At 42.6% G+C, this 27197-nt stretch overlaps 1 protein-coding gene across 3 annotated transcripts in view; it reads right to left on the reverse strand.

Moving 5' to 3' along the window:
• The window catches only part of strbp (spermatid perinuclear RNA binding protein), a 67647-nt gene that overhangs the window by 9129 nt on the left and 31321 nt on the right, over window positions 1-27197 (reverse strand). For all 3 annotated transcript variants that reach the window (XR_004610650.1, XM_034547547.1, XM_034547546.1), the window contains exons 3-18: window positions 20719-20900; window positions 13139-13389; window positions 12468-12636; window positions 11361-11667; window positions 8842-8954; window positions 7899-7994; window positions 7436-7547; window positions 6650-6747; window positions 5136-5241; window positions 4238-4321; window positions 3441-3649; window positions 2151-2303; window positions 1833-1967; window positions 1087-1227; window positions 829-958; window positions 549-602 (exon numbers count right to left, since the gene is read on the reverse strand). Coding sequence is in view for 2 of the 3 variants with exons in the window: in XM_034547547.1 (XP_034403438.1) it covers window positions 549-602; window positions 829-958; window positions 1087-1227; window positions 1833-1967; window positions 2151-2303; window positions 3441-3649; window positions 4238-4321; window positions 5136-5241; window positions 6650-6747; window positions 7436-7547; window positions 7899-7994; window positions 8842-8954; window positions 11361-11667; window positions 12468-12636; window positions 13139-13389; window positions 20719-20721 (2161 nt within the window). In the remaining variant the exon portion in view is untranslated. The remainder of the gene's footprint in view (window positions 1-548; window positions 603-828; window positions 959-1086; window positions 1228-1832; window positions 1968-2150; window positions 2304-3440; window positions 3650-4237; window positions 4322-5135; window positions 5242-6649; window positions 6748-7435; window positions 7548-7898; window positions 7995-8841; window positions 8955-11360; window positions 11668-12467; window positions 12637-13138; window positions 13390-20718; window positions 20901-27197) is intronic.

Below are 27197 nucleotides of genomic sequence, written 5' to 3' on the forward strand. Positions count from 1 at the left end.
GTGAGAGGTGGCTGTTTTGTCGTACAGTTTTCTACTCTTTTCCAGTTAAATTCAAGTGTGTCATCGTGACTGATCGGTTTCTATTGAGATCCAAGCTCGAGACTGATGGAAACTCTTTACTAGCTATTTGGTGATCCAACCATAAGCGACGAGGAAGAGAATGGCAACAAGCTGATTAAGATCAAAGTGGTGAGCGGATAATAAGTCAAAGAACGGACTGATTAGCTTGAAGCACGTAACAAAGAAGCAACTGTTTAGGCTTTGAGTAATGGTAACTGACACTAAAACCCTAAAATGTAAATTAGAATGAGAGTTTATTTTGAGAAAAGTGAAGAAATTAAATTGAAAGGAAATGGCGAAGAATGGTTGGAGGTGTAACGTTGAACCCACTGAATGATTAATTAACCCACAAATACCGTAGTTAGAAGTTATGGTACGTAGAATTAGAAAGGAAATGTATGGTTAAGAGAGGACTGAAGGTGGAAGAAGGTTATAGATGGTAGACGGGTAAAACGAGTTGACAGGGTAAACGAACAGGAAGCACGTACCATATGCAGGAGCAGCTGCTGCAGCAGGGCTGTAGCCATACGGTGTCCCAAAGCCTGTTGGGGAAGAGGTTACAGCGTCTAATTCAATTGTGCACTTGTTTAATTCCAGGCTGCATTTTCCGAAATCATCCTGCACTAGCAGACAGGTATATGTTCAGGCTAAGGCACCTGAGTGGAAGCTACTAGCCTTCCTAACAAGATCAACATACTGTACATTCACAAAAACATCAGGGCCACACACACAACAAAACAAAACCACACACATCTATCCTCTAACTACCTTGTGTGACATATCCAGGTGCGGCTGCACTGACGAAGGGTCCTCTTGCGAGGGCTGCTCTTCCTCTTCCTCTGGCTACCTGAGCTGCTATTGCTGAGGCTGCTGCTGCCGCGGCCAGGGCTCCTTTAGTCTGGATATGGACACAATGTGTGTGAGTGTACAAACAGGAAAAAAGGACATTATATATATATATAAATTCCCCAAACTGAAGCAGTTGCATCTGTGTCTGGTATGTATTGTATGCGTGTATCTCTTCACCTGAGGCAATATCTTCTTTTTCTTGTTTGCAGCTGCGTTGGGACCAGAGAAGAGCTTCTCCAGAGCTGCCAGAGCAGCACTGGCCTTTGCTACTTTTTTATTGGGGCCTGCCCCACGAAACTTCTGTCCATCGACCTCCACCTGACATGCACACACACGCACACAGAATGTTAAATATCAGTCCGATAATTGGAGTTAGACAAAAAGAACATATGGGCATCAAGTAAAAAGGAAAAAAAACTGCTATTTTTTTCCACAAAGGATTTTCTATTCTAATTCTAATTGCTATTAGTGGTTTCATATGTTATGTTGTAGCTCTGTCAAAACTAACAATCCTACAATAACTTAGCCCAGAACCCATGCGTATATCAGTCATCAGTAAGTCAGCCTGGCTGAACAAGACAGCTTGTTTAGCGAGGCCCTGCTGTCAAGTAGGCCTGCTAATCAATCAGCAGAGCGATGGAGCAGCCGGGCATGTCGGAAAACAACACACCCCACGGAGGACAGGCCTGCTCCAGGAACCAAGTTGACTGATTGACGTTCACAGTTTTCAGCCTGTTTCTGTGTGTGTGTGTGTGTGTGTGTGCGTGGCTTAGCCTCTGTGTGAGTCTCCCCATGGCTAAAGCTCATGTGCATGTGTACTTATATTGTTCTACCTTATTTGGATTATATGTCATGGTTCCACAATATGTGACATGTTTTCTAATCTTTTATCAGTCAGACTGTGTTGCACACGAAGCTTTCACCTCCATAACAAAGCGTTTGTCGTGGCTGCCTCCACTTTCAGAGATGAGTTCATATTTGAGGCCTCGTCTCTTTTCGTTGAGCTCCATGACGGGGTTCTTCCCACTTGCTGTCAGTATGGGACCCTGAGTTCGCACCTGGAGAGTGAGGAAAGATGAGTTAAAGTAAACCTGGCAGACTGAGCGTAAAGATTTAACAAAGTTTGGATACCATTTAGGTCCTTAAACCCGAGAGACTGTCACATTCTAATCACTTTGTCCGTCTTAGATTTAAAAGGATTTGAACTTAGTGTGTATCAGCACACGTATCTCAATTCCCACCTCCAGTGTGTTGGAACTGTCCGTGGAGTGTTTTGGGTTATTGCTAGTGTGTGACGACGTCTCGCTCTTCCCCTCACCATCCGACTTCTCGTCTGAACTCATGGGGTCCAGGTCTGAGTCAAAACCTGTCGGGTAGCCCATCGCCTGGAGAACCTGGAGGAGGAAGATGACATTAAAAACGGGTAAAAAAAGGAGTTGGGAGGAAAGCAGACAATAAACAAAAGCTTAGATTGTTTGCTATGACAACAAAATTGTTTTAACAAATCGTATGTTGCTGCTTTGTGCCGGCCAAAGTGACTAAAAGAACAACGTTGTGTTCGTACTGTACTTGTACACAATCTATGTCATGAAATAACACTGAACGGCGTGAGATGGATTTTAAAATATGAGTATACTGGCACTGGCACATTTATAACCCTTTGTGTGTGATGGCTCTGTTTTGATCATACTTCATTGGCATTAATAGCAATAAAGGAAGAGACCTTGCGCAATAAGAATGAAACATGCATGCACAGGAAATACAACCCTATCTGTAAATGTGTTCATTACACAAATTACTATATTTTTTATCAAAACAATTCTACCGGATACAGCAATACTGCAGCATACACACTTTAATTTAATTCACACAATGGTTACAATAAAGCCATTACAATATGCTGTCTGCACAGGGTCACACACATCTACTGTGAGTCCTGGATATGCACAAGAGAATAGACACGTTTTTGACCCAAATGGGTGATTGCATTGCATCTGCTGAGCCAGCCAATGCAGTGAGTGAGTACAGCGGAGAGAGAGAAAGATACAATAAGAGAGAGAAGGGGAGATCAAAAGGGCAGTACATGAGAGAAAGAAAGAGAGCGAGAAGAAGAATGGAAAAGGGGGAGAAAGAGCCTTTTATGGAAATGGAGCGGATAGCGGATTATCCGGGCTCTGTGCTCTGGAGAGCCTCTTTGTTCACAACCACTTTGGGATTACATGGATTTGCCCACCTCCATCCCTCAAAGTACACACACACACAGAGACAAAAACATATTTATAGATACACACAGGTTTGGGCTGCAGCTGGAGCTTGGAAAGTTCTTCAGGTAGCCTTTTTTATTCACGGGTCTTTTATCATTTCGCTGTTCCGTGAACAGTATGTCCAAATAAGCACAAAATAAATCAGAGAGGACGTTCTTCACCTGTCAGTTACACACACACACACACACACACACACACACACACACACACACACACACACACACACACACACACACACCCCTCTTCCCTCTTCCCGTTCCTCCTTACCTTAACAGCGACGTGGAGCTTGGCGGTCTTCTTGGAGGATCCAGATGCTTCATAAATGGTGCCATCCAGATCCACAGACATGGTGAAGACCGGAGCGTGAACCGGGCCTGACTGGGACAGCAGGCGATACTGCAGCCCCGGCCGGATCTGGTTCAACCGCATCAGGGCGTTCATTGGCTGGTTGGAGTCTATGGCTTTACTGTCCAGGACTAATGCAAAAAGAATTGAGGGGGTATGGTTACAGTAGAAAGTAGAGCATATTAGGATAGATTTAATAAGGTTTTGTAGAAGGTGTACCAATTATTCAGTTGAAATTGGACAGACTTGGCCAATTCACAGATATTGTAGGTAATAAATCACGTTTTCTAAAAGGTTTTCAGCACACTCGCCGGTTGTTTTCATGATGAATAAAAAGGCCTCTATTTTCGTTCCCTTTCAATCACTTTCCTTGCGTTTGCCAATATCTAAAAATGCCTCTCTGTCTCCATTAGGCGTGGATCATCTTCTCCTTGTATGAAGAAAGAGCTGGGGATGGTTGGGTGGCCTACTAAAACGTTAGCAATCAATACTATTGATCGGCCTCCGAGGGATGAAAGGAATGTGGAGAGAAGCAGACAGGGAAAAAATAGAAGTGGAGTAGAGAAGCAATGCTTGCCTGCAGACAACAGTATATTATTGCTTCCACCTCTAAGCATTGTGCTGCTTTGTTTTTTGTGGTTTGAATGAAAATAAAATGTAAAATAATTGGTGTGAAATAACAGATTCAATCGGTTGTTCGTTCTTTCCTTCCCTCTCACCTTTCCTCAGATTCCTCTTCATCTTCTTGATGAGATCCTTGTCATCCATTGCTCCATCCTCGTATGGCCTCTTCAGACCTAAGCCTGAGAGAAAGCCAGAGGGAGAGAAACAAACATTGATTTATGAATCAATCAGTGACTACAAGGGATATTAATATGAACACAAACAAAGGTTCTTATGTGTGACAGAAGAAAGAGAGGCGAAGGCCGAGAAGAGAAGCAATATGTGAGAAGAAGCATTGAGATGGAAAAACCCACAGAGAAGATAAACAGAACAGACAGGCAGACCAGCAAAAAGTCAAACAATGGGGGAAGACATATAAGCTTCTTTCTTGCATGCACCTAAATCAGTAAAGCCTTTGTAAATTTGCCATGTCAGCGTCACGAGGCAACAAAAACCTTGAATTGATTTTCCATGAAAGTCGCCTTGAGAATTTGCCAAAAATGAACAAAAGCAGAAAGATTCCTCAATAAACGACGCACATTTCGAAAAAGACTACCAGGTTTTTTGGTGCGACGTCGGAGAAAAAAAACCACAGTGGAAAAAAGCAGGCGAAACATCATATTTTTGTTGTGCGTCACATGCCGGCAATATTGACAGCGCTGTCAGTGCTGATTTGTAGAAAAAACGCCAAATGCATCCAGAAAGTTCACGTGTGAAAAGATTTGATGGGAAGTCCGACCTATGACCGAAGGCCAGCTGCCTGAATACTGTAGGTTTCATGTAAGAAAGACGGACTGATGAAAAAGCCTTTTCACAGACAGAGACAAAAGGGGAAAATGGTAACATAAAGACAAATAATCAGGCACAGACAAGGACAGACATGTGGAGGATATATTGGACAGAAGAGAGAGACGCACAGGGGGAGGTAGACAGATCAGACAGGCATGTACACACCTTCTTTATCAGACCAAGGATATTTCTGTGATGGTTTATTTGATGGAAGAGGCTCCATCTCCAACACCTTGTAGATCTGTCCGAATGCCATGAGTCTGAGAGCTTGCTGTTGGACGTAAAGCACCGGAGACAATAAAGAAAAAGGTGAGAACATGCATTCAAACCTTTATGACAGTATGAACATTTATAGTCAAATAGTTTGCTGTTCTTATACTGTCATAGAGGTACTCCAGCAATTTAGTAGTGCAACATTAGATCCTACATTTCCCATAATGCTAACTAATGCTAACAGTGCGTTTCCCTGCCTCTTAAACGCCCACTTCCTCCAACCAGAAGACGTAAAGCCATCATAACACAGAGCAATGCAAAATGAATACTTATACATGTATCCAAGATTTATCGAAGATTTGTGGTCGCATATTCTGGTTTACAGTAGACATTTATCTTGCCTCATGAAGAGGAAGACGAATCCCTTTCATTTCGTTCTGAAATTATATTGTAGCATTTCCATTACATTTGAAGTGAAGCTGCCTGTGCTAATGTAGGACAAAGGTGGTGAATTCTGGTTGAATAACTGACAGTGAAGAAGTTAATCTAGAATAATATAGAATATTCAGGCTGATGTAATGATATTCATCTTCACAAATATCAAGAGGCCAAGTCTAAACATAGAAGCACATGGGCACATGTGTACATATATGAATGAGCACTACATATCTGTGCATTAATGAATGTCGACATGTTTATAAAAAAAAGAGTTATCTTGCAACACAGAGAACCAAGTTTGTACTCAAGATAGTGACCAGTATGTGTGTGTGAGTTAATTTATCTCACTCTACTGTAGACAAACAATCAGAAAGATAACCAGAATGGGCCAAAGTGGCTCTGCTAATACAAAACCATTAGGGAAGTGGAGTGTCTCAGATATTCATGAGGCTTGGTGTAGCTCATTGACAGAACAGCTCCCTCTCTAATATCTGCTCTTGTATCTGCTCCAATACAATTATCCCCATTGACATTCCAGCCCCGTTCAGGCTGCCTTCAAAGGAAAAGGACGGCAGGATTCACTAAGCCATGCGGCTCAGAGGCTGCCCTGCTCAGTCGAGTGTGTGCGTGTGCGCGTGTGCGTGTGCGCGTGTGCGTGTGCGCGTGTGCGTGTGCGTGTGTGCGTGTGTGTGTGTGTGTGTGTGTGAGAAGGAGGACATGACGGCACGCACGCCCAAAGTGCATTCACACAAATACTGTCCTCGGGGTGTCAGAGATGGATTTATGGCTTACAATAGCAATAGTTTCCCACACCAATCATTAAAATGCAGCACCAAATAGGTATTTTCTGAAGTGTGTGTGTGTTTGTGCATGCAGATTGTGTGGTTAGGGTGGTGATGGGGTATTTCTGTCTGGTAATAGGCGTGTTGCTTACAGATTCCCACGCACTGACAGCTCAGGGCGAAGGCAGCTGGGTGATAACAACTATGTCTTTAAGCTGACGCGCGCGTGTGTGTGTGTGTGTGTACCTGTGCACGGTAGGTAATGGCCTCAGCCTGCTGGTCGGTCATGTTGGCTAGTGTGTTTGTTGGCTCTTTCTCACATGGGTCATGTAAACCTGGACCACCTTGGGGATGTCACAGAAGAAAGACGACACACACACACACACACAAAGTTAGTTGTTGTCACTTTATTTACTGACACTGCAGCCTATCATAATTCACAACAGCAGCTATTTAAGCCAATTTAACTGGTTAAACTGGCTGTGAGGTATTCAAACCAGACACTTAATTAAAAAGGTAAAAGTCTTCATCCTCTAAATGCTCCACATGTGTGTTGTATCTATCTGTTAATATTCTACTGCCAGGGTAGCATCACCTGTAAATGAATTCTAGATTAACATTTGACATTAAAAAACACTGCTCTTCCCCTCTTATAATATATTTATTATATCTTTAGCATTCAAATTAAATTTATTCAATCAAGTAAAATTAAATTCAGCTTTCCCATACTTGCCAAGAGTGTACAACATTCTGTGAGAAACCCTACAGCTGCTTCTAATTAAGATGCTCTTGTAATAATGACTTTCCTCAGACAGCTGCGCTCTGCTGGGTCACATGTCGACCTCTCAGAGATCAACAGCTCAAAGATGTGCCGAGCAGAGCCTCCATACCTCTGCTCATCTCCCCAAACCTAGCATGCTCCCTCGGTACGCTTACCAGCGACGCCAATTTGCATGGAAACACACATGCTCCTCTTTTGATTTTGTTAATCTTTCCAGCGGTGTATATTCATATTCCACCATGGAACCGTACCTGGTAACAGTATTCCTGAGGCCAGACACTCCATGACTCGACGCAGGGCTTCACCAGCCCCGAGAGGTCTGTTGCAGGTGGCTATTGCCTTCTCGCAGACGAGCTCTAAGGGCTGCAAGAACACACACATACTTATGAAGACAGGTGAACACGCAATTCATCTTTCTTGCTAACAAAATTAAAAGCACTTATATCAATCAGATATTAATGACACCCTGTTTTATGGTGTCCACTGGAATTCTTCAGCCTCGCCTGGGCCACACGGTTCCCTTATGGGTGATGTTTGAGCACAACTCTTCAGATTTCAATACAAATAGGAACCTCTCATTACAGCAGGGTGATTTGGTTTGCACAAACGCAGACAACGGTTTAAAAATGAATGAAAGTTCAAGGGGGCTGAACACTTTCTTTTTATTTCATAAGATTAACACTCAAACACGGGCAGTGACGGCAAAAGACTCACCCATCCTTTGAGAGGTTCCCAGACAGGGTGTCTATTGCACATGTCTCTAAGTATCCTGAGAACGATAACGCAGGACTTGAGCCCATTCACTCGAGCCTGAGAGAGATCGAGCGATCGAGGGGAGAAAAAGGAAAAGGTGGAGGGATGCAAGAAGGAAGATTAAACAGAAAGAGGGAGTGGTATTTGTGCAAACACATACAGATAAACAGCCTGCTTCACAGGACAAAGCCACATAATGAAGTGACAGTTTCTGTCAAAAAAAACCCATAGAGGATGAAAATCCTCAGTTCTGAAGACACTAAACATTTTGAATTCATTAATCATGTTTTATTCAATATATCCCTCTAAAATAAAAAAGGCCTACATTCTGAATGGAAAATGTTGTCAGTAAGGTACGTGATTTGGGAGATAGATGGGAAGGGGTATGGGAGGGGAATCAAAGGGAAGCACTGACATACTGAACAGAGCAGGCAGGTTCACATAATAGCCAAAAATAAAAACAAGTATTAATCATTGCTTTTGTAGCCTTATGATTCTTCTAACAATAATCTTTTTTGCCAGTTCATATACTGCACTACAGTGGGTGGAGTGCAAAAAAACAACTTTTTGGGAATAATTTTAAAGACTGAGAATCTGAAAGTATTTATTCATCTGATTCATCTGAAAATATTTGTTCAACGATGTTGAAAAACTAAATCTTGCTCGACAGAAATGGTGATGGGGATGCGTACAAACACATGTTTATCAGCCATATTTCCTTCAACTTTAAGATACTTTGTAATGATTCGAACATGTAAATTAAAACTGATAACCAGTAAGTCGTGTTTCCAGACTGATCTGACAATTAACACCGCAGCATTAGCTGGCAGTCCGCGCCCTCTGGGTGAATCGTCAGGCTACAATAAGCATCGGGCAGGAAGACAGGAAGTGAGTGGGTGCCGACCTGGAACCACTTGGCGTGTCGCAGCGCTGCCAGGGCCAACAGACATCTGTGTCTATCCAGCACCTCCCCCTCCTCCTCCTCAGCCTCCATTCTCTGCGCAGCAGCACCCAACACTGCCACAAAACAATAACAATCCAATATAGAGAACGTAAAACACACACACACACGTCATGTCTGGAGTGTGTGTGCTTGAATTGTGCGTGCGTGAATGTGTGCAGACCCACTTGATAATGAGTGTGAATGCACGCATACACACACACACATGCATGGATATTTTGGTACATACAAGGTGCTTTTCATGCCATAAAGTTGATCCCCTCCTTGTAGAAAGCACTGACTCTCCACAGGTGACAGATCTGTGATGAATGCACAGAACAACCACCTCACTCGATGAACGAGGAGTCATTTTCAACACTGATAAGTCGAACATGTGTTAACTGCATCACATGTTGACATCTTAAGCACATAGTACTACAGGATGCACAATCCCCCGTATACATACAGTACATGTGTTGAAAATGAAACGCACTATTCAACGGTGATTACGTAGTTTTCATCCATCCAGTCACTGACAAATCAGTGAAAGGGAGAGCAACCGGGGTCATGAGGGAAGAGACAACTTGTTGGGATGGAGAGCCCCCCCAAAGACATACACCAAACAAATACCTAAGGAGTGTTTGATTTAATGTGTGGGCATTGTTGGGACACATGCATTCATTTCGCTGCGCCCAACAAGGTAAATCAATCTCTCCTTTATGTATTTGAGGAGGATTTCATTTATTTTGATCCAATCCGCACCAAGCAGAAGTCAAAATAGAAGTTTTATTTTTCTTCTGGATTACTTAAGGTGCACTTGATTTCACAGGCTCAAAGAAATGTGTTGCAGAGAAAACAAATCAACTCCCTGTCTGGGCAAACACAGAATCAAGCGCTCCTAAAGTAGAACTGAAAAGAAAAGAAAAGAAAAAACAATCTAAGATAGTTTGACCCAGTCTCAAACAAACACAACACAGGAGGGATCCAGGCAGGGTTTAGTCAGAGCATCGGGTTGGTAAAAAGAGGAGCATTCTTGCGCTTTTATATGTAAGCATTTGATTCATGCTGCCAAGCACATCATCCCAATGTTTGAGTTACTAGCTCACCAATTCTGCTACTTTAGTATCCGGGATATCTGATGTGCAAGGAGGGCTGAATCAAATGCAGCTGTGTATGAATGAGTGTGGTTACATGGGTTTCTGAAGAGGGTTTATTGTGTGTGGGCCCGAATGGAAGTGAAATAAAACACACTAAAGAGCCCTTTGGGTCTCTGAAAACACGACTAGGTAAATATTTTCTGAATCACTCTCCCTTGAGTAGAAAATCCTTCCCTGAAGAAATATCGAGATGAAATGTAAAATGTGTGCAATGTGCAGCGGCTTGAGCACATCCATCTCACGTTATCCCTGAATTCATCCGGTCGTTATTGCTGTGTAGCTCTCCCACTGTCTAATGCTTGCAGTAGTGTGTGTATTTGTGTTTCTACGTGATGTATAACAGCGGGAACCCAGCTGCACGTGGGACCTCTCTGTTGCTACTGGATCATTATAGTGCTTGTTCTCCCACTGCTCTTTCAAACGCTCTGCTGGCTGAACCCTCACTCAGCGCTCTTATTTTATCATGATCTCCTTCTGTTACTCTCTTTAAGTCCGATTAAAAATGTCTCCACAAATGTACTGTCACGGCACCCTCCCTCCCTCTGTGACCTGCATCTGAGCCCAAAGAGCACGCAGGCAAGCACAGTAACCCGGATTCACCCGGTGACCGACTAAAGCGTGCACCATTTACTGTCAATGCATGTGTTAATGTCTAAAAGCATTACACCCTGCCTTTTACGATGTGACCCTATTTGACAGACTGGCCCACATCCCTCAACGCCACGCTTGCCTGATGATATCGGAGCAATTAGACATCCAGTATCACAGCCATCTCTATCCGTCAGGTACAAAATACGACTGTGTGCATGCCTTCTCCTCCGTGTGGTTGCGTGAGCGTGCCTGTGTGCTCTCCTTGATTTGCGAGGAAGAAAAATATCAGTGTCCCTCTCCGTCTTGGCGTGGCTCGTGGCATGATGTACGGCTAACCTTCGCGCTATCTTTCATCTCTCTCTGAGACTCGAGTGTCTAGTTGGACGGGAGCCACAGGATGGATGAGCAGCTTGCTACTGCTCGGTTATTGATTTTGCTGGCCTGCTGGCCTTGCCGTGCCGTCTCACCTCCCACAACCACTTATAATCAGTTCCTGCTACTGGGGGGCGGGGGGTTGTTATTAGACTGAACACTGAACAATTCGTGTGTGTTTCAGCTCTTGTATGCATCCTGCAGCCGTCTTTTCTCGTGTCAGCATCAGTTTATGAGGTCATACCTCTTGTTTGAGGGAAATAAAAACTGTTCTATTAAATATAGAAGTACATAATAAAATTAAATTACATGTTGGTGTGTTTAGTGAGAAATAGGGGAAAACTGCAACTTGTGTGTTCCTACCTCGACCATTCTGCTTCTCCTGCTCCTCCTTTTCATCATCCACTTTCTTCTTCTTCTCCTCTTCCTCCTTCTCCTCCTCTCGTCTTTCCTCCCCATTCTCCAACTCCTCCTCCTCCTCCTCCTCCTCCTCCTCCTCCTCCTCTTCTTCCTCCTCCTCCTCCTCCTCTTCCTCCTCCTCCTCATCTTCCCTCATAGACGGCGAGGTGAGGGTAATCGTCAGTGTGAGTTTTGGGTCTGTTGTCGTTCTTACCAAGATGGCCGCCTCGGGAAAGGAGCTTGTGACCTCATATTTATCTTCTGTCAGCTTCTGTCATGTGTCAAACGAATATAACTAGATGGTCAGAGCGGCCGAGGTCACAATATGTCTCCGTGCAGATGAAAAAAATAAAAAAGGAAAATAAATCTGAGCCTGCTTCAAGATGCTGCAACAACATGACCAGGTATGACAGAAGAAATATGAATCATTACAGAAACTGATGATATTTTGAAATGTGTCCGTTTTGGTCTCTAAGGTGTGACTAATATCTTAATGTAAAGCAAGATTTTGAAATCAAACTTTCCCAACATATTTCTACAGTCCTGCATTTCAGCACACATGTGACTAGATACAAGAGTTAATGGGATAACAACAACGACAAAATCTCTTCTTAAATCTCAAAACAACCTGCAGTTTCGCCCACTAAGACACTTCTATACACATTAGCCGCACAGGTAAAAACAGATTCCATCCCATTTGGCCTTGATGAGAAAATCTCTGTTCACTGAGTCAAGACATGAGATTACTTCTCTGCACACGCACACACACACGCACAATGTTGTTACCTCTCTCACATCACTTAACTACTAAAGACAATTAACAAAAAGGCAAATCTATTCATTTAATATTGTTTGCATTAGTTGGCCTTGTTGTAGAGCGGTCATTGCTAATGTGTGTGTGTGTATAAGCAGAAAATGTCAAAGCTTATCCAAATAGCTTAATTTCTGATGTTGCAGAGGTGTTAGCAGTATGTTTGCCAGCGAGTGCGTGTGAGAAAACAAAAGACAGAGACTAAAAAAGCAGCATTGTGTGCCTGTATGCATGCATCGGTGTTGATGTGCGTTTCTAACCTCTATCTGTGTGGGCAAATTGTGACAGACAGTGTCCAGCAGTGTCTGTGTGGGTTTGTCTTTGCACATCAGCACCAGCTCCAGGTCCATGTCGCCTTTGATCAGGAGGCCTTTGGCCACCAGTCCGATCCTCATCACTCCACACAGCACGCCACCACTGCTGGGCTCTCTGTTTTTAAAGAAAAGCAGACAACAGGTAACAGTCGTATCTCAATTCAAACGTTACCACATCCCTTATTCCCCAACCAAATCTATGCTTGCACATGGAAGAAGAATTACTTGATGATGTATACATTATAAAAGAAAAAACACAGCCCCAAATGTGTTCTTGACACCTTTTGCCCAACATAATAACACAACTTCAAATCAAATCTATTTCAATATGTTTCGACATCTTGATTAACAGAATAAAACACAAGGTGCCAGTTCAAATAGCAAAATAAGATCAAAGCAATTCAAGACATGAAAGAGAAGTTGTGAATCTTTAATAAAACGGTTCATGAAGATAGCCGACCATGGAGACTAAGTTCATTTCCTCCTATTTCCTGGAGCTGCACTTGCCTCTGTTGTTCATCTTCCTCTTTAATACGTGTATTTCCCAATATGTTGACCTATTCCTATTCCATATACATCATGAGTTGCAGCTCGACTATGCTTCACCACTACCCCACCTGTAATCCTCAGTTTCATTGAAGGGCTCATCGCCAGTTGCGCCCTTCTCTGTACTGTCTGCTGGTTGGCCGTCGACCTGGCTGTGGACATTGCTGCTGCTCTGATCCAGCCAATCAGAGACGTGTTTGAGGGCGCCCTCGACAGTGGACACCAGCGTCTGAACGGCTTCCAGCTCATGAGAGGAGGGGTAGATGGTGGAGTGTTTTGCCATGACGTGGCGGTCATCGTTACTAAAGGAACGGAAGGACCTCTGAAAAGGAAGGATGAATAAGGAGTTAGTTATCATATCTAGTACATTCTACTTGTACAATACACACACACATACACACACACGGTTTTCAACAACAGACTGAGCTTTAATCCATCAAGCTTGGACCTGAATCACAAACCCAAATCAAACAAACACATGTTCACAAAAATGCCTGCACCACAAATTCACAGCAAAAAACTAATTCACACTTACTGTCCCACCAAGCGCGAGTAAAAATTGCTTTTTTGTGTGTGTTGCTTTCATGCAGACTGCACATGTATCTTTTTAAAATCTATTATAGAAATACATTTCTAACTAAGTGACAGCTTCCATTAAATGACACTGACCCGGACACACATGCATGCACACGTGCACATGTACGCACAGCGATATAAATTCATCTGACCACCATCCTCATATCCTCTCCACCTGTCTTAAATCAATCAGACATTCTGGCCCTGGGAATTTATGTCAGCCCCTTTTGGTCTTTCTCATTTGCTCATTCTTACTGTCTGGGAGTTATGTGGAGGGAACCAATGGAAGGAGGAGGTCAGGTGGGAGGGATCAGGCGGAGAGGGGGGGGGGGGGGGCTTCAGAGGAGAGTTAAGGCAGGAAATAGAAGATGCATGCCAAGTAAACCAAGGAGGAAGAGAATAGATGACAGCAGAGGAGGTCTGTGGGAAAATGATTGATGCAGGGGAGGCTGAATTTAAAGATGAATGGAAAAGTGAAGAGACGAAGGAGAGTAGCAGGTGCAACCGCAGAATGTAACCCTAACCTTAACTCTTATGTGAGAGATTATTTAAACATCTGACCATTACCTATAAACTAAAGTAATTTGATGTAAAACTGATACAACAAGCAACTTAAGTGGCTGGCAATGTAGAGAAAGCTCAATGGGATAACCCTTTGCAAGCATAATTACATTGAGAGAGCATTATAATCTATTATCAAAGCATAACATTTATACATATTATGAAAATACTCTGGGGCAACTGTTACAACAATACAACAGAAATGGAATATACAGTATATATACTTTTCAATTTAATTTTCAGTTCTTTCTTAACTACTTTTGTGTTATTAACATTAAAATAATATCACAATAGTTCAATAGTTTCATATCTTCCCTCACTTTCTCCTCTTTTGGAAACAGAGATGTCATATCTGAGAGAAACAATTAAGATTACAAAGTATTGTTCATCACTTGGTTACCTGAATCTGATGAGGTTCAATTTCAATCATTAGAGGGTGTCGCACTGTGCGCCTGAGGAGCATAACCCAGTTTAACACAAGTAGGCTGCTTATCTGCAAGACCCACATTTCCCTTTATTCACGACACACATGTACTCAGAGAGAACCGCACAGCAGCCATGCTAATTCACACACACACACACACACACACACACTTTGTATGGATAGTGTCGCTTGAGCTCTACTATCAATTTAATTTAAATCCAAGGACCAACTGCGTGTATACGTGCCCACGCACGCTTTTCATCCCATTCCTAATTGAACTGGTGACATTCTCTTTGAATGAGATAGAGCTATTAACTGAATGGAGGACAAGCACTGCACAATAGCTGCAGCCTCGAAGCCTGTGTAGCTCAGTATGTCGAGTGTGGCACAAATATTCAGCAGGGTTGGACTCTACATTCTCGCTGGGACTATATCATTTTGTATATATAAATAATCCTCCAACACTTTGGCACTGGAGTGACGTGGAGTGAATGATGATATCTTGAACGACTATGCCACTGTTAAAAATCTCTATCACCGTATCTTTATTTTTGGCTTGAGCAAAAAGCATTGTACAAAAACAAACTGTGTGTACCTACATGTGTATCTCTTTACTTGTGTGTCTTAGAGCAGTGTTTAACAGCCCAACAGTCGCACATTTTATGAGCCGTTGCTAATGTGAGCTTCTGCAGCCATAAACCACATTAGGAAGAGAGTGTCGATGCATCTGTGTGTGTGTGTGTGTGTGTGTGTTGGTATTACTCAACCGTGGGGGAGTGGTGGCCCAGCCGCTCTGATCACCATGTAAATCAGAGCAGTAAAGGAGGACCCACTGACAGGAATCGACCCCCTAGGCCAGCGCCAGTCCAGATAATGTTGCAGACATTTAGCATTTCACACTGGTTTTAAAGAAAGGTTGATTGAAAATGTCATAACTGCAAAAAACCTAACTTTCTTCTAATTTAATTAACCAAAACCAAACAAACAAAAAGCAATAAGTCTGAAATGCTCTCTGGTGAATTTGTGCTAGTTGCTCTCATCCCCTCTTCACAACTTGATTAAAAAGACACACACTCAGTTTGTTGAAGACAAACACCTTGGTTGTCCTTGAATGCATCCTGCCGGGCACATAACCCAGAGGTCAATGACACAATATGTTCTCCTGTCCATGTGAGCGATGTGGGAGCGTATGATTGAGAATGAAATAAATCACCAGATGCCTGTAACAACCCTGTGTCACTAACTAACTAAATAAAATGGTGTCCAATTTCAGCACATTGACCTAGAGCTGATCCTTGGAAGGGACCATTCAGCACAGTGGTCTAATAGGGCCAAAGTTAATGCTGCCATCTCTACAAATTAAATATACATCACCACGCCCTTTTTAGGGGGAAAACAATTATGGCTCACAGCTATAGACCAGACCAGAATTGCATCATCACCAAGGCTGGCCGCCCTTTTGGGAGAAAGAAACTTCGCTGTCTCATTAGAAGAGAAACAGGAAGATGCCGAAGAGCTTTTGTGTAGCGGGATAGCAGAGGCTATTGAGAAGCATTAGAAAAGACTAAAGGGGCCTGGCGGCGATAAACATTAATTTATTAAGGGATCACAAATGCCCAGGTTCAGGCGTGGTCGAAAAATCAATGAAAAAGCAGAGGATGTTTAATAAGAAATAAATGCATACAACTTGACAAAATGACAATGCAACCACACGTCTAATTACATTGACATCTATAGGATCTTTAGTTTCCCATCCCTCAAAAAGAGGCGCAGCTTGGACGTTTTGAAAGTGCTCGTCTGCGCTGGCCTGATGTCTCGATTTAAGATTAGTCTCAAATACATTTTTGATAACATAGTTGTCAACAACTCCACAACAAAGTGTGCAAGGGCAATACTCACAAGCAGTTAAGAGTATCAGCAAAGTTGTGAACAAGCCAACAGTTTCACCATATCATCTAAACACAATGTGAGAAATACTTTTCTAAATTGGCTAATTGTCTTGTTGTCTCGCTGCTCATCGTCACAAAATATCAGCAATTAGTCTGATGAGTGCATTACCGTTTGAACCATGACCAAATAAATGAAAATAACACAACGCGAGAATTATCCTTTAACATGTCCCAGGATAAAATGTGCCCCAACGTTTGGCACATTTACTCCTTTAACTAAGCTGTTGGATATCTAATTTTTCCTTCTGAAGCAATTTTTATATCCTGTTTCCTGCGTGTTATTCATATTTTAATAATGGGAATATGTAGTAATGATGCATATCACTATAAAGAAATAAAAGGATGTACATTATTGTATCTCATTGTTGAGTGAAGACCTGAGGCATGGATCTACATTGTGGCGTGGCAGTGTACAGGTGTGTATTTTCAGGTGTGAGTTTGAGCATAAATTCAACATCTTGTAGAGCTTAGACATCCAAAACAACAGCCAACTTTGTGAAGAGTCAAATGTGAATAATACAGAATGTGTACAATTTCATAAGGGAATCTGTTGCTTGTGATTCATCCCTTCTGGGAATCAGAAACAGAAATGCACTCATCCCAGCTGTCTGCAAGCCACCAGCACACCACACCCCATGCACTGAGCTTTGTGGGTATACATTCGAATGCCATAGTCGCGTAATGCTCTTTAACCACACACACACACACACACACATTACACTCCATTTCATGCTCCAGTAGGGCCGACCGGCTGGCAGGCTCAAGTTACATAACCACATTACACAGCATTTACACCTCTGTGTAATAAACTAATACACACACACACACACACACACACACACACACACACACACACACACACACACACACACACACACACACACACACACACACACACACACACACACACACACACACACACACACACACACACACACACACACACACACACACACACACACACACACACACACACACACACACACACACACACACACACACACACACACACACACACACACACACACACACACACACACACACACACACACACACTTCTTAAAAAGGAAAATCATGGATGACACTTCCACATAAAACCCATGTGTCACCCACACATTACTTCCATCCATCACCCCCCGCCCTCATTATGTGCTTCATGCCCTGAAATGAAAACCTTTCATTTCAAGGTGTTGTGGTTAGCACCCAGTGACAACGTCTCTTTACAAGCAGCAGAATGATTCTCCTTTCCATCACTGCCTGTCTCTTTCAGTCTCTTTCTGTGTCATCCTCTCTCTCTCTGTGGCCATCTGCTAAAAATTACCTGACCCAATGCCAAGGACAAGACTCACTGGAACAAAAGCAGCTGTGATTGGATTCCATGCCGTTCGTTTTTTTTTGTTTTCCGTCTACAAAAATCATTTATTTTAAGAGCACCATATAGAAACATGGTACTGGATGTGTGTGCGTGCTACGGCAGTGCGCCTGCAGCGTTTGTGTGCGCTTATTTTTAATAAGTCATGTGCCTAAAGTGCAAGCCGACTGCTTGGAAGACAACGCACACGACGGGCTTGTTGTGAAGAGACTGAGAGATGAAGGCGGGAAGAGGATGACAGAGAAAGCCTCCAAAAGCAGAGATCGACAGAAGGAGATGAAGACAACTGGGTTCTTTTTTATTTTTAGCCAGCTGCAGAAACAGACGTTTGTTTGCACTGAAGCTGACAACACATCTTCATCGTAAAAAGGAAATAAACTGAAGCCCAGAAATAAATAAATCACCACCCATAAATACCACGCAAAACTTTTTGAGAGAAATGTCACACCGAACATGAAAGCAAGTAAAGTTAAAGGAGAAAGGAAAAAAAAAAAAAAAAAAAACTTTACAAACTTTAAAAACAAACATCACAAAACAGGCTCGAAGTGATGGATCCAGAAACACACACACACACACACACACACACTCGCACAAATAAAAGTATTTCTCTGTAACATCCAGCAGTCTCGGAGAGATTGCATTAAAAATTCATCCTGTGATTTATCTGCACTCTGCCGGCCCGACACTCTGCTATCCTGTTTTATTGGGGGTCTCTCTCTCCCTCTCCCTCTCCCTCTCCCTCTCCCTCTCCCTCTCTCAAATCAGCAGGGTAAACATACATCAAAATATATGTCTTGCAGCAAAACAACAAAACAGGCTGTCCATGTCAAACCGGCAAAAGGATACATGAAACTAGAAACAACATGATACAGAGAAATACATAGTCATCACGTCTGCCACAATACCCGTCATGTTTCAGCGGGGATGACCTTCATGGAAGACGTACTGTCATCAATCAAGTGTATAAACTAGCTACTCCAAACTACAGGACCCAGCCTACTTTGCACTAAAGGAAGAGAGTTTCCTTCCAACGCTCTTTGCCCCCTTCAGTGTGTCGGCACGGTTTTAAAAGGTCTGCCTATAAAATAATATGACCGGAGCACTAAAAGCAGATGAGCTGACATTACACTGTTTCTGGGCATACTATTACAGTATTGAGGACGGTCATGTCTACAGGAGGCAAATACCAGAACACAATCAAATAAACAAGTGAAATATGTTTCCCTGTTTTTCTACAAAAGCTTTTGAAACCTCATTGATTTTTTTTTTTTTTTTAACACAATTATGTTGTTTACCAATTGTACATCAAAAATGCAGCGAAGAAAAGACTATTTTACATTCAATATGATATGAGAAGCGAAAAACACACAATTGTTAAAACTTTCCGCTTGGCCACATCCGCAGTGTCTCCTCCAGGAACTGATGACATGTACAAGGACAGAGCGATACAACATGCCGGACAGACACCAAGTAATCAAGCCAAGACATGTGTGTGTGTGTGTGTGTGTGTGTGTGTGTGTGTGTGTGTGTGTGTGCGTTCGTGTGCGTGTGCGAAGACGTGGAGAAGCACTATGGACATGTAAATACATTAAATCCAGTCAGCTCAGAGGAAAGTCAATAAAGAAGCTGTTTGGTGTGTTCTGCAGTTTGCGCGGTGACACCCTTGCCAAGGTCACCCTCAGTATTTGCTGCATCACCACAACTCAAGACTAATCACACTACTGTGTTTTCAAGCTGCGCGCACACACAAACACACGGACACACACTCGCTCATTACCCTTGGTTATTTATGAGCTCAACCATGTGCCCTCTTCTGCGGTGTCCAACCTCCGCACCATCAGCAACATCTTGTCCCCCCCCCCTCCCTCCCTCCCTCCATTCTTCAACCCTCCCCTACAGACCACTCTTCCTTTTCCCCCCCTCATTTTTCCTCCTTCCTCCTCCTGTTCTAGTTTTTAATAATTAATCTTATGCTCCGCTCGGGGGAAAAGCTCCCTCTGTCACAGGCCAGGAGCATTAATCAATCCCTCGTCTCTCTCTCTCTCCTCTCACCTTATCTCTCTCCCCTATTTCTTCACTCCACACTTCTCTCGTTGCTTCCCATATCCTTTGCGCTTTTCAGCTCTCGTGTTTCTGTCCGTCATTTATGTTTTTACGGTCTTATCTGCCTCCACTTCTCGTTTCCCCCTCCGCTGCTCTCTTTGATCTTTTGAGACACCCTCCCCTCCTCCTTAACACCACACTAGCTTTTTTTTCTCCGGATCTTCTCCCTCCCGTAACACGTCTCTTCAACAAACCTCATTTTCATATTTTCTTATTTAACGTCAACACATGAATACGGGCAGGATTTGATACGTTCATTCCTTGCGAAATGACTTAACTACAGGAATATGAGCTTGTGGAGGAGAGCAAAATCATTGCTTTTGGATGAAAATTAAGAAAAACATCAAGACAACCTAATAAACAGCCAACAGTAATTATAATGATTGTGTTTTTTGCTCATTGTTTACCACCACTGTCCCCTTCAGTTTGCTTTCATTGTTCTTCATCTTCTTCATCCTCTATCTCTTTCAGTCGTCGGTCTTCTCCTCCCCATCTACAGATCTACACATTCCTATCGGCACAATCTCTTATCGGCTTGAACTCTTAAACTCACCCTTTAGTCTGGAGAGTGTTTCCTTGCTCCAATGTGGATAATTCACCAGCATCCAAGCAAACACAACCACAACACAGGCATTCAGTTACAACAGAACCTACAGAGAGTATTACCATGCCTGCAGGAGGAGAGGTCGCACGTTTCCTTCCTTCTGACGCCCCGCTTCTGGAGTTGCGTTGCTTGTGGTGGGGGTGCAGAAGCAAGGTTACCGGTCAGGATGTTGCTGTCACGCCGTTTCCGCTCTTCATGTGCTCCTCTGTCCCTCTGGCCACTGCTCTATGGAGAGGTTGTGCTTCTAAAATGATTGACAAATAGAGAGAGGAAGAGGGGAAAGGATGAAAGGTTGATCCGTGCAACAACAACTACAGGAGTGGGGTGTCAAGGGGAAATTGCTCTTCCAGATAAAAACAGTGTAGATTTTATACATACTAAAGTATTAATAAGACACAATATCTTGTTTTTAACAAAGAGAAAAAGAGATCAAACAAAGTCAGTAGCATGATAACCAGCATCAACCCCCATCACATTAAAGCAGCATTAGTCTAACCCTGCAGAACCCCATTCCACCCATACCTTCATTTCCCCTGTAACACCCAATTTACTCTCACGCGGTTTCTCAGCAGGGTTGCTTGAGTAAGAGATCTGACAGAATGGTTGATCAACCAATGTGGAGACACACACCCACACCCCCACCCACTTTTCATAAGCTGGCAGGGGTCTGAGGAAGGGGGATGTGATACAAACAAGTTCTTGTTTCTATACACTGGGTTACATACACACTTAAGCCACACCCTCCTCCACAAACTAGTTGACAATCGACATGTCAACTAGTCTTTCTTCTGGAAAAAGACACACACACACACACAAATATAAATTATATATATATATATATATATATATATATATATATATATATATATATTGGAGAAAGCAACAGCAAGAAAAGAGACAATGAAATTACAATATTTAGTGCTTGGCGCGAGCCGGACCACAGTGCTAGAGAGTAGTCCTGCCAATGCTATTTGTGACAGTTATGGTTCTAACCGTATCCCTTCCTGGCTGTTACAGAGGTGAGACAGGAAAATAACACTGAAAAAAGAAAAGCTCCATTTAACACACAGAACAAACAAAACGTATCATTCAATTATTAAATGCCAGTAAAGTTAACTAAGTATTCTTTCTGGTTTTCCATGTATATTGTTGCGACTCAGTGATTTTCTATACAAAAGTAAATTAATTGCAACCTTGAACCACAATGAAGCTACTTGTGACTTTTACCTTTCGCTCATCGGGCTCCATAAAGTAACCTAAACATCTGATGTTACTATGAAAACACAGGCCAGTTTTATCAGTGCGAAGCAAGCCGAGCTGAACAGATACACAGCGTTCACATTCACAACATGAAATGTCAACAGCATCACCACTGACAGTACACAGACACATCTGGTCCAACTCAAACCAGAGCAATGACATTTATAGAGCTGCGCATGTGTTCACACAAGAGTGTGTGAGATGTTTCCTCAGAGGTCTTCCAGATTCATGGGTTGCCTATTAAAGCAGGTGTGGAAAAATGCAGCCACGTTGATTTCATTAATGAAAACAGTGACAACATTTTTCAAAAGCACACTGTCAAAAATGTCTTGTTGTTTTGTTTTTGTCTATTTATTGTTGAAATATTTAGCTAAAATTGGATTTAAAAATGACTAAAAACCTGAATGACAATGACAATAATGGGGCATGGTAGCAAACATCTTTATCCATTCATTTGCCGATTATTTTTTCCATTAATCAACTAGTTGTTTTGAAAATGCTCATCAGTTTCCCAGAACTTAAGATGATGCTTAAAATGTCTCGTCTTCGTCGGAGCAAAACGATATTCAACTTATGATGAAATAAAACACAAAAAAGCAAATTTGCATCAGAATTGCGTGATCAAATTATTGAAATAAGTGAATCGGTCATAAAAATAGGAGCAGATACATTTTCTGTTGATCACCTAATTGTTTAATAAAAAAGATCTGCCTCCAAAATAAACACTCGCCAGAGCCTCATTACTGCTTTTGAGTTTCATCTGCAAAACCCATCATCTCTGAGGAATCGGGCACTGCACTGCTATGGAAAACAATACGGACATTCATGGTGCAGAATCCAGCAGAAGAAACAACACACATATCTATTAGAGTCCATTACAGACACCAGACTGCATCTCCGCTGATGCACCTTGCAGAACTATTAGTGTCAGTTTTTCTTTTTGTTACGCTCTACCTGATAAATAAACAGTGTCTCTTATGTGTAGAGTATCTCATCACCTTGAGACCGCTGAACATACATCCAGGATTCTATCTGGATGCTGTCAGGGGACAGAAAAGATAAACACAGGTGTGAATGTTGGTGAGCAGACCTGCAGGGGGATTAAATTGTGTTGAAGCTGCAGCCTCTCGGTGAAAGCTCAGAGAATCAGACCGAGAGAGGAGACAGAGCTGCACCGAGTAGTTAGAGAAAGGTTAGTGAAAAATGGGGGGGAATTGGAAATGTGCATGAACAGGAGCACATAGGAGAGCAGGCAAAAGAGACAATGAGCAGAACTATATGGAGAATACAAAGTGGTGTGAGGTGACAGAGGGGAATGGGATAAACAACAAGGAATGGCAGATATTGAGCTGGCCGACAGACTCTACCTCACTTCCTCTCCAGGTCTCCCTCTCTAAGCCACTGGCCTGCCACACTGGCTGTTACCCTCCACAACACACCTGGCAGCGACAGTGTCCATGTAAATGCACTTGTGTTTTGCCAGTTTGCCAGTTACCTTACAGCCAACATGTTGTGCCCGGGGGGGGGGGGGGGGGGGGGGGGGGGGGGCAGGCCACTTAGGATTGTTTGCACATTATTGTAGTGCACGCACACAAACACAAACACGGGTACAAAACGCCCTGCCAAGAAGCATAACAACAACGTGCCAGACCCCATTCGATTCTCATTATCAGAACAATTCAGTGAGAAACAACAACACCAATTCCCTCCCTTAGTTTCTGTCTCATGGCACCTTCTCATTTTTCTTTAATTAAAATCATGTGTACACGAATGAAAGATACACCCGTGGAAAAATATAACGGAACCAAAACAGAATGCTTATGTTGTCTGAATCAAAGCCTAAATGAAGCCCTGCATGAACAACTTGTGGCCTAACGGGTACCCACCCTCCTCTGTGTCCCACTTGGACTGAGGGCGACAGAGGTTTGCACTTGCAGGGCTGCGTGTCGCCTGAACAAACTGGAGCTGCCTGCTTGTTCAGAAATCCTCTTGCAGTTTTTTTCTTCCTTAGGCTCACGCTGACCAATTATTACATTTCTCCCTCCACCTCCCTCCATCTCTTTATGTACGCCTCCCACCAGCATCCCATCTCATTTGTCTTCTTCTTCTCTTATTCACACCATTCTGGTGGGACATTAATGACGGATTTTTGAGTTTTTCCTCCAGAGAAGAAGAGGAGAAAAGCTGGTGAATCTGGCCGAGGGCTTGACTCATTAATACTGCCGGTGGCTCATCGACATTAGCATGTGCACGCACGCACGCACGCACACACACACACACACACACACACCTCAATTTGGTCCCATAGTTATTGAATACATTTGTTTATGCAGGAGGAAACACAAACCAGTGCTGTGTCCTTCCTGCGCTAAGAGTTGGTGATAACATCCCATTTTCCCTCCACTGATGAAAGGCCTCAGAGAGGATAGGAAACTTGGGGAGGGAAGTGAATGCTACAGGAGAGAGTGGAGCTGGGGGAATTTGCTGAGATGGCTCTGAGCAGCAATTTACACCTTTCTCATCTGATAAGCATCAAATGAGATGAGCAGTGGAAAACACAGAGTGAAGGGAGACAGAGGAGAGTGCTAATTAGTGTTGGAGGAGCTCATTTTCCCAATGGATCGCCTTTTAGAGTTTTGTTTATCTGCTTCACATTTAGAAAATCAGCCATCACTCGGTAAAATGTTGTGGACTGATGTTCAATGGTAAAAGGCTTGATTGAAGCGTTTCATCCATATAAAAATTCGAAAACACACTGTCAATATTTCACCAGTGAAAGGATCTCCAATTACCGGCTGGCTACATGCATGGCTAGCCGGAGGACGAATGTGGTACAGCCACAACCAAAATGTGCTGGCACTTTATAAAATTATGAATTTCTTTTTGTGTTAGGGTGTTTGAGAGAACCCCAAATATATAAAAAAAAACATCTGTAGAGTGATTATAACCAAGAAAGCCCTTGGCCATGTGCCAGGAACCAGCTTCCTGCCAAAGTTTTTCAAATAAGATATCATCTCTCTCAAACAGAGTCCACTGGTTTGCTTTAGACAAGATGTATTTCTTTAGCTTATCACAATTTCCCCACGCCCAAGGTGATGTCTTCAAATTGCTTGTTTTATCCAACTGTCCAAAACCCAACATATATATTCAGAGATTCAGTTAACCCAAATATCAAACAAAAAAAAAGCAACAAATCCTGTGGTTTAAAATCAAGCTTCTATTAATTGACACAATTAACTGCATTCTATTGTCTGCTTTAAAGATGAACCGTGACTTTGATTACCAATATGTAATCAGTGCATCAGTCCACAGAGGTTTGTGCCAAATTTGAAGAAATTCACGTGAACGAGAATTCAACATACAAACACGGGCGGACAACCCCAAATAAGGAACCCTTAATCAGGCAAATAGGCTTCGGTACATACTTGCAGCTCTGTGGATTCGTTCCAGCTCTTGCACTGCTGTCTCATGTCAGACTCCACTGAAGCACACCTATGAAGATATCTTGAGCAGGTGTAAATATGGCTGATGTTTCGGGCAGTTAAGTTATTTTAAACTTGTTGATTTGTCTCTTTTTATTCTTGGGTAAAGTATTTTTGCTCGCATGAATGCTTTTTCTCACCAGTGCTATTTCTGATCATGTTTAAACATTCACCACACACCTGAAAGGCTGTTTGAGAGTGTGAGTAGTCTCTGTGTTACATTAATACTGACTTGTGTGTGGCGGGCTCCAGGGTTATTAGTGCCATAATATTTGCATCTGGGGAAATATCTGCAAAAGTATCCGTTATACCTCTCTCTAAACCTTTCTGTTGTGAAGGGCATGCATTTTGTAAACAGGTGCTCGCTGACCGCGACGCCTGTTTTCCCGTCTATTTCTCTACTGGGGTGAGAAAGTCAGACAGAGACAGATAGAGACAGATGGTGAGACAAGCGATCAGAAACATCGACAGCATTGCAGGAAGAGAGAGAGAGAGCTGGTAGAAGAAACACAGTGTCTCATTTCTTTTCACTGCTGAGAAAATTGCAGAGAAAAACTCCCAAGTGTTCGAAGGAGAGGTAAAGAAGAATACGGTCTCCGTTCATGAAAATGTAAAAATAAATACAGAATTTTGATTAACATTAGGACACACACTCATGTATTTTCTTTCCGTGTCTGTTTCCCCACACAATCTTTACTATTCATCTCTCCTTTACACTACTTTGGATCTATTTCCTTATTTCTTTTGATCTCATCTGTGCTGCCAACAGAGCAGTTGAAATGCTTAAGTTTAGCAGGCTTTAGCAGACTCGACTACAAACAGGCTGCCTAAAATAGAAGTTGCAAGAGTTTGAATGTAATCGGGGCTGAAGAAAGCAGTTATGCTGATAGAAAGTATTACGAAAAAAAGATTAAGTTGCTACCAATTGCACAAAGAAAGCAGCAAAGATACTTGCCAGTTGCAATATTTCTGTGACAATTTAATGGATTACATTTAGACAAACACACAATGAACACCCTCATTAACTACCAATGTAACTTATTGACAATGTGACACCTATCCAGTTATAATGTGTAACTTTGGGTTGTGAAGGCTTTTCCTTTCCAGAAAATAAACAGTGATTTATTCCCCAGAAAACAACTTAATTACTTTCAATTTAAGAGTTCTACACTTGCGTACCCTTCTAGAATTAAGGAAGTAATTCCTTTGTAGACAAGAAGTCATGGGAAGAAGAGAACAAAGACAATAACAATATCCAGGGTGTGAAATTGGCCAGAGTATCTAGATAATGAAAGTCTAAACACAAGGAAAACTTGAGTCAAACAGAGGAAGAGACACTTGAGAGAGAGAAGCTCTTGGATAGATACACTATTCTTTTTATTGTTTTAGGGCCAGAGGCAAAGGTTGGACACTGAGCCCTTTTGTTCTTGTTTCACTTGGTGTGCAGTATGTGGAGCCCATTTATCTAGATATGAGGGGCAGGTCCAATGGCACTACTGTGGAGGCTCGAGCAAGCTTGCCCTGCAGCCAAAATAATAGGCTGTATTCCATTGAGAGCCGAGAGACATGTCCAGATAAGCCGAGTGGAAGGTTGCCTTTGCTCGTTCACTGGAAGGTTTTCCTGGCTCACCTAACGGAGGAGGCCGGGCACTGCTTGCACCAGAATTGCGCAAATAATCAGCAAGCTATCAAAATATGAGTGGAACAGCCAGTGGCGGCGAAAAGGCCACTTCCACTTCCTTAGTAAAGGTGTTTGGCGATCGTGAACGGCAGAACGTTCCACTCATGTAAAGACCATT

The sequence above is a fragment of the Cyclopterus lumpus genome, chromosome 12 (assembly GCF_009769545.1).
Source record: "Cyclopterus lumpus isolate fCycLum1 chromosome 12, fCycLum1.pri, whole genome shotgun sequence".
Taxonomy (NCBI): Eukaryota; Metazoa; Chordata; class Actinopteri; order Perciformes; family Cyclopteridae; genus Cyclopterus; species Cyclopterus lumpus.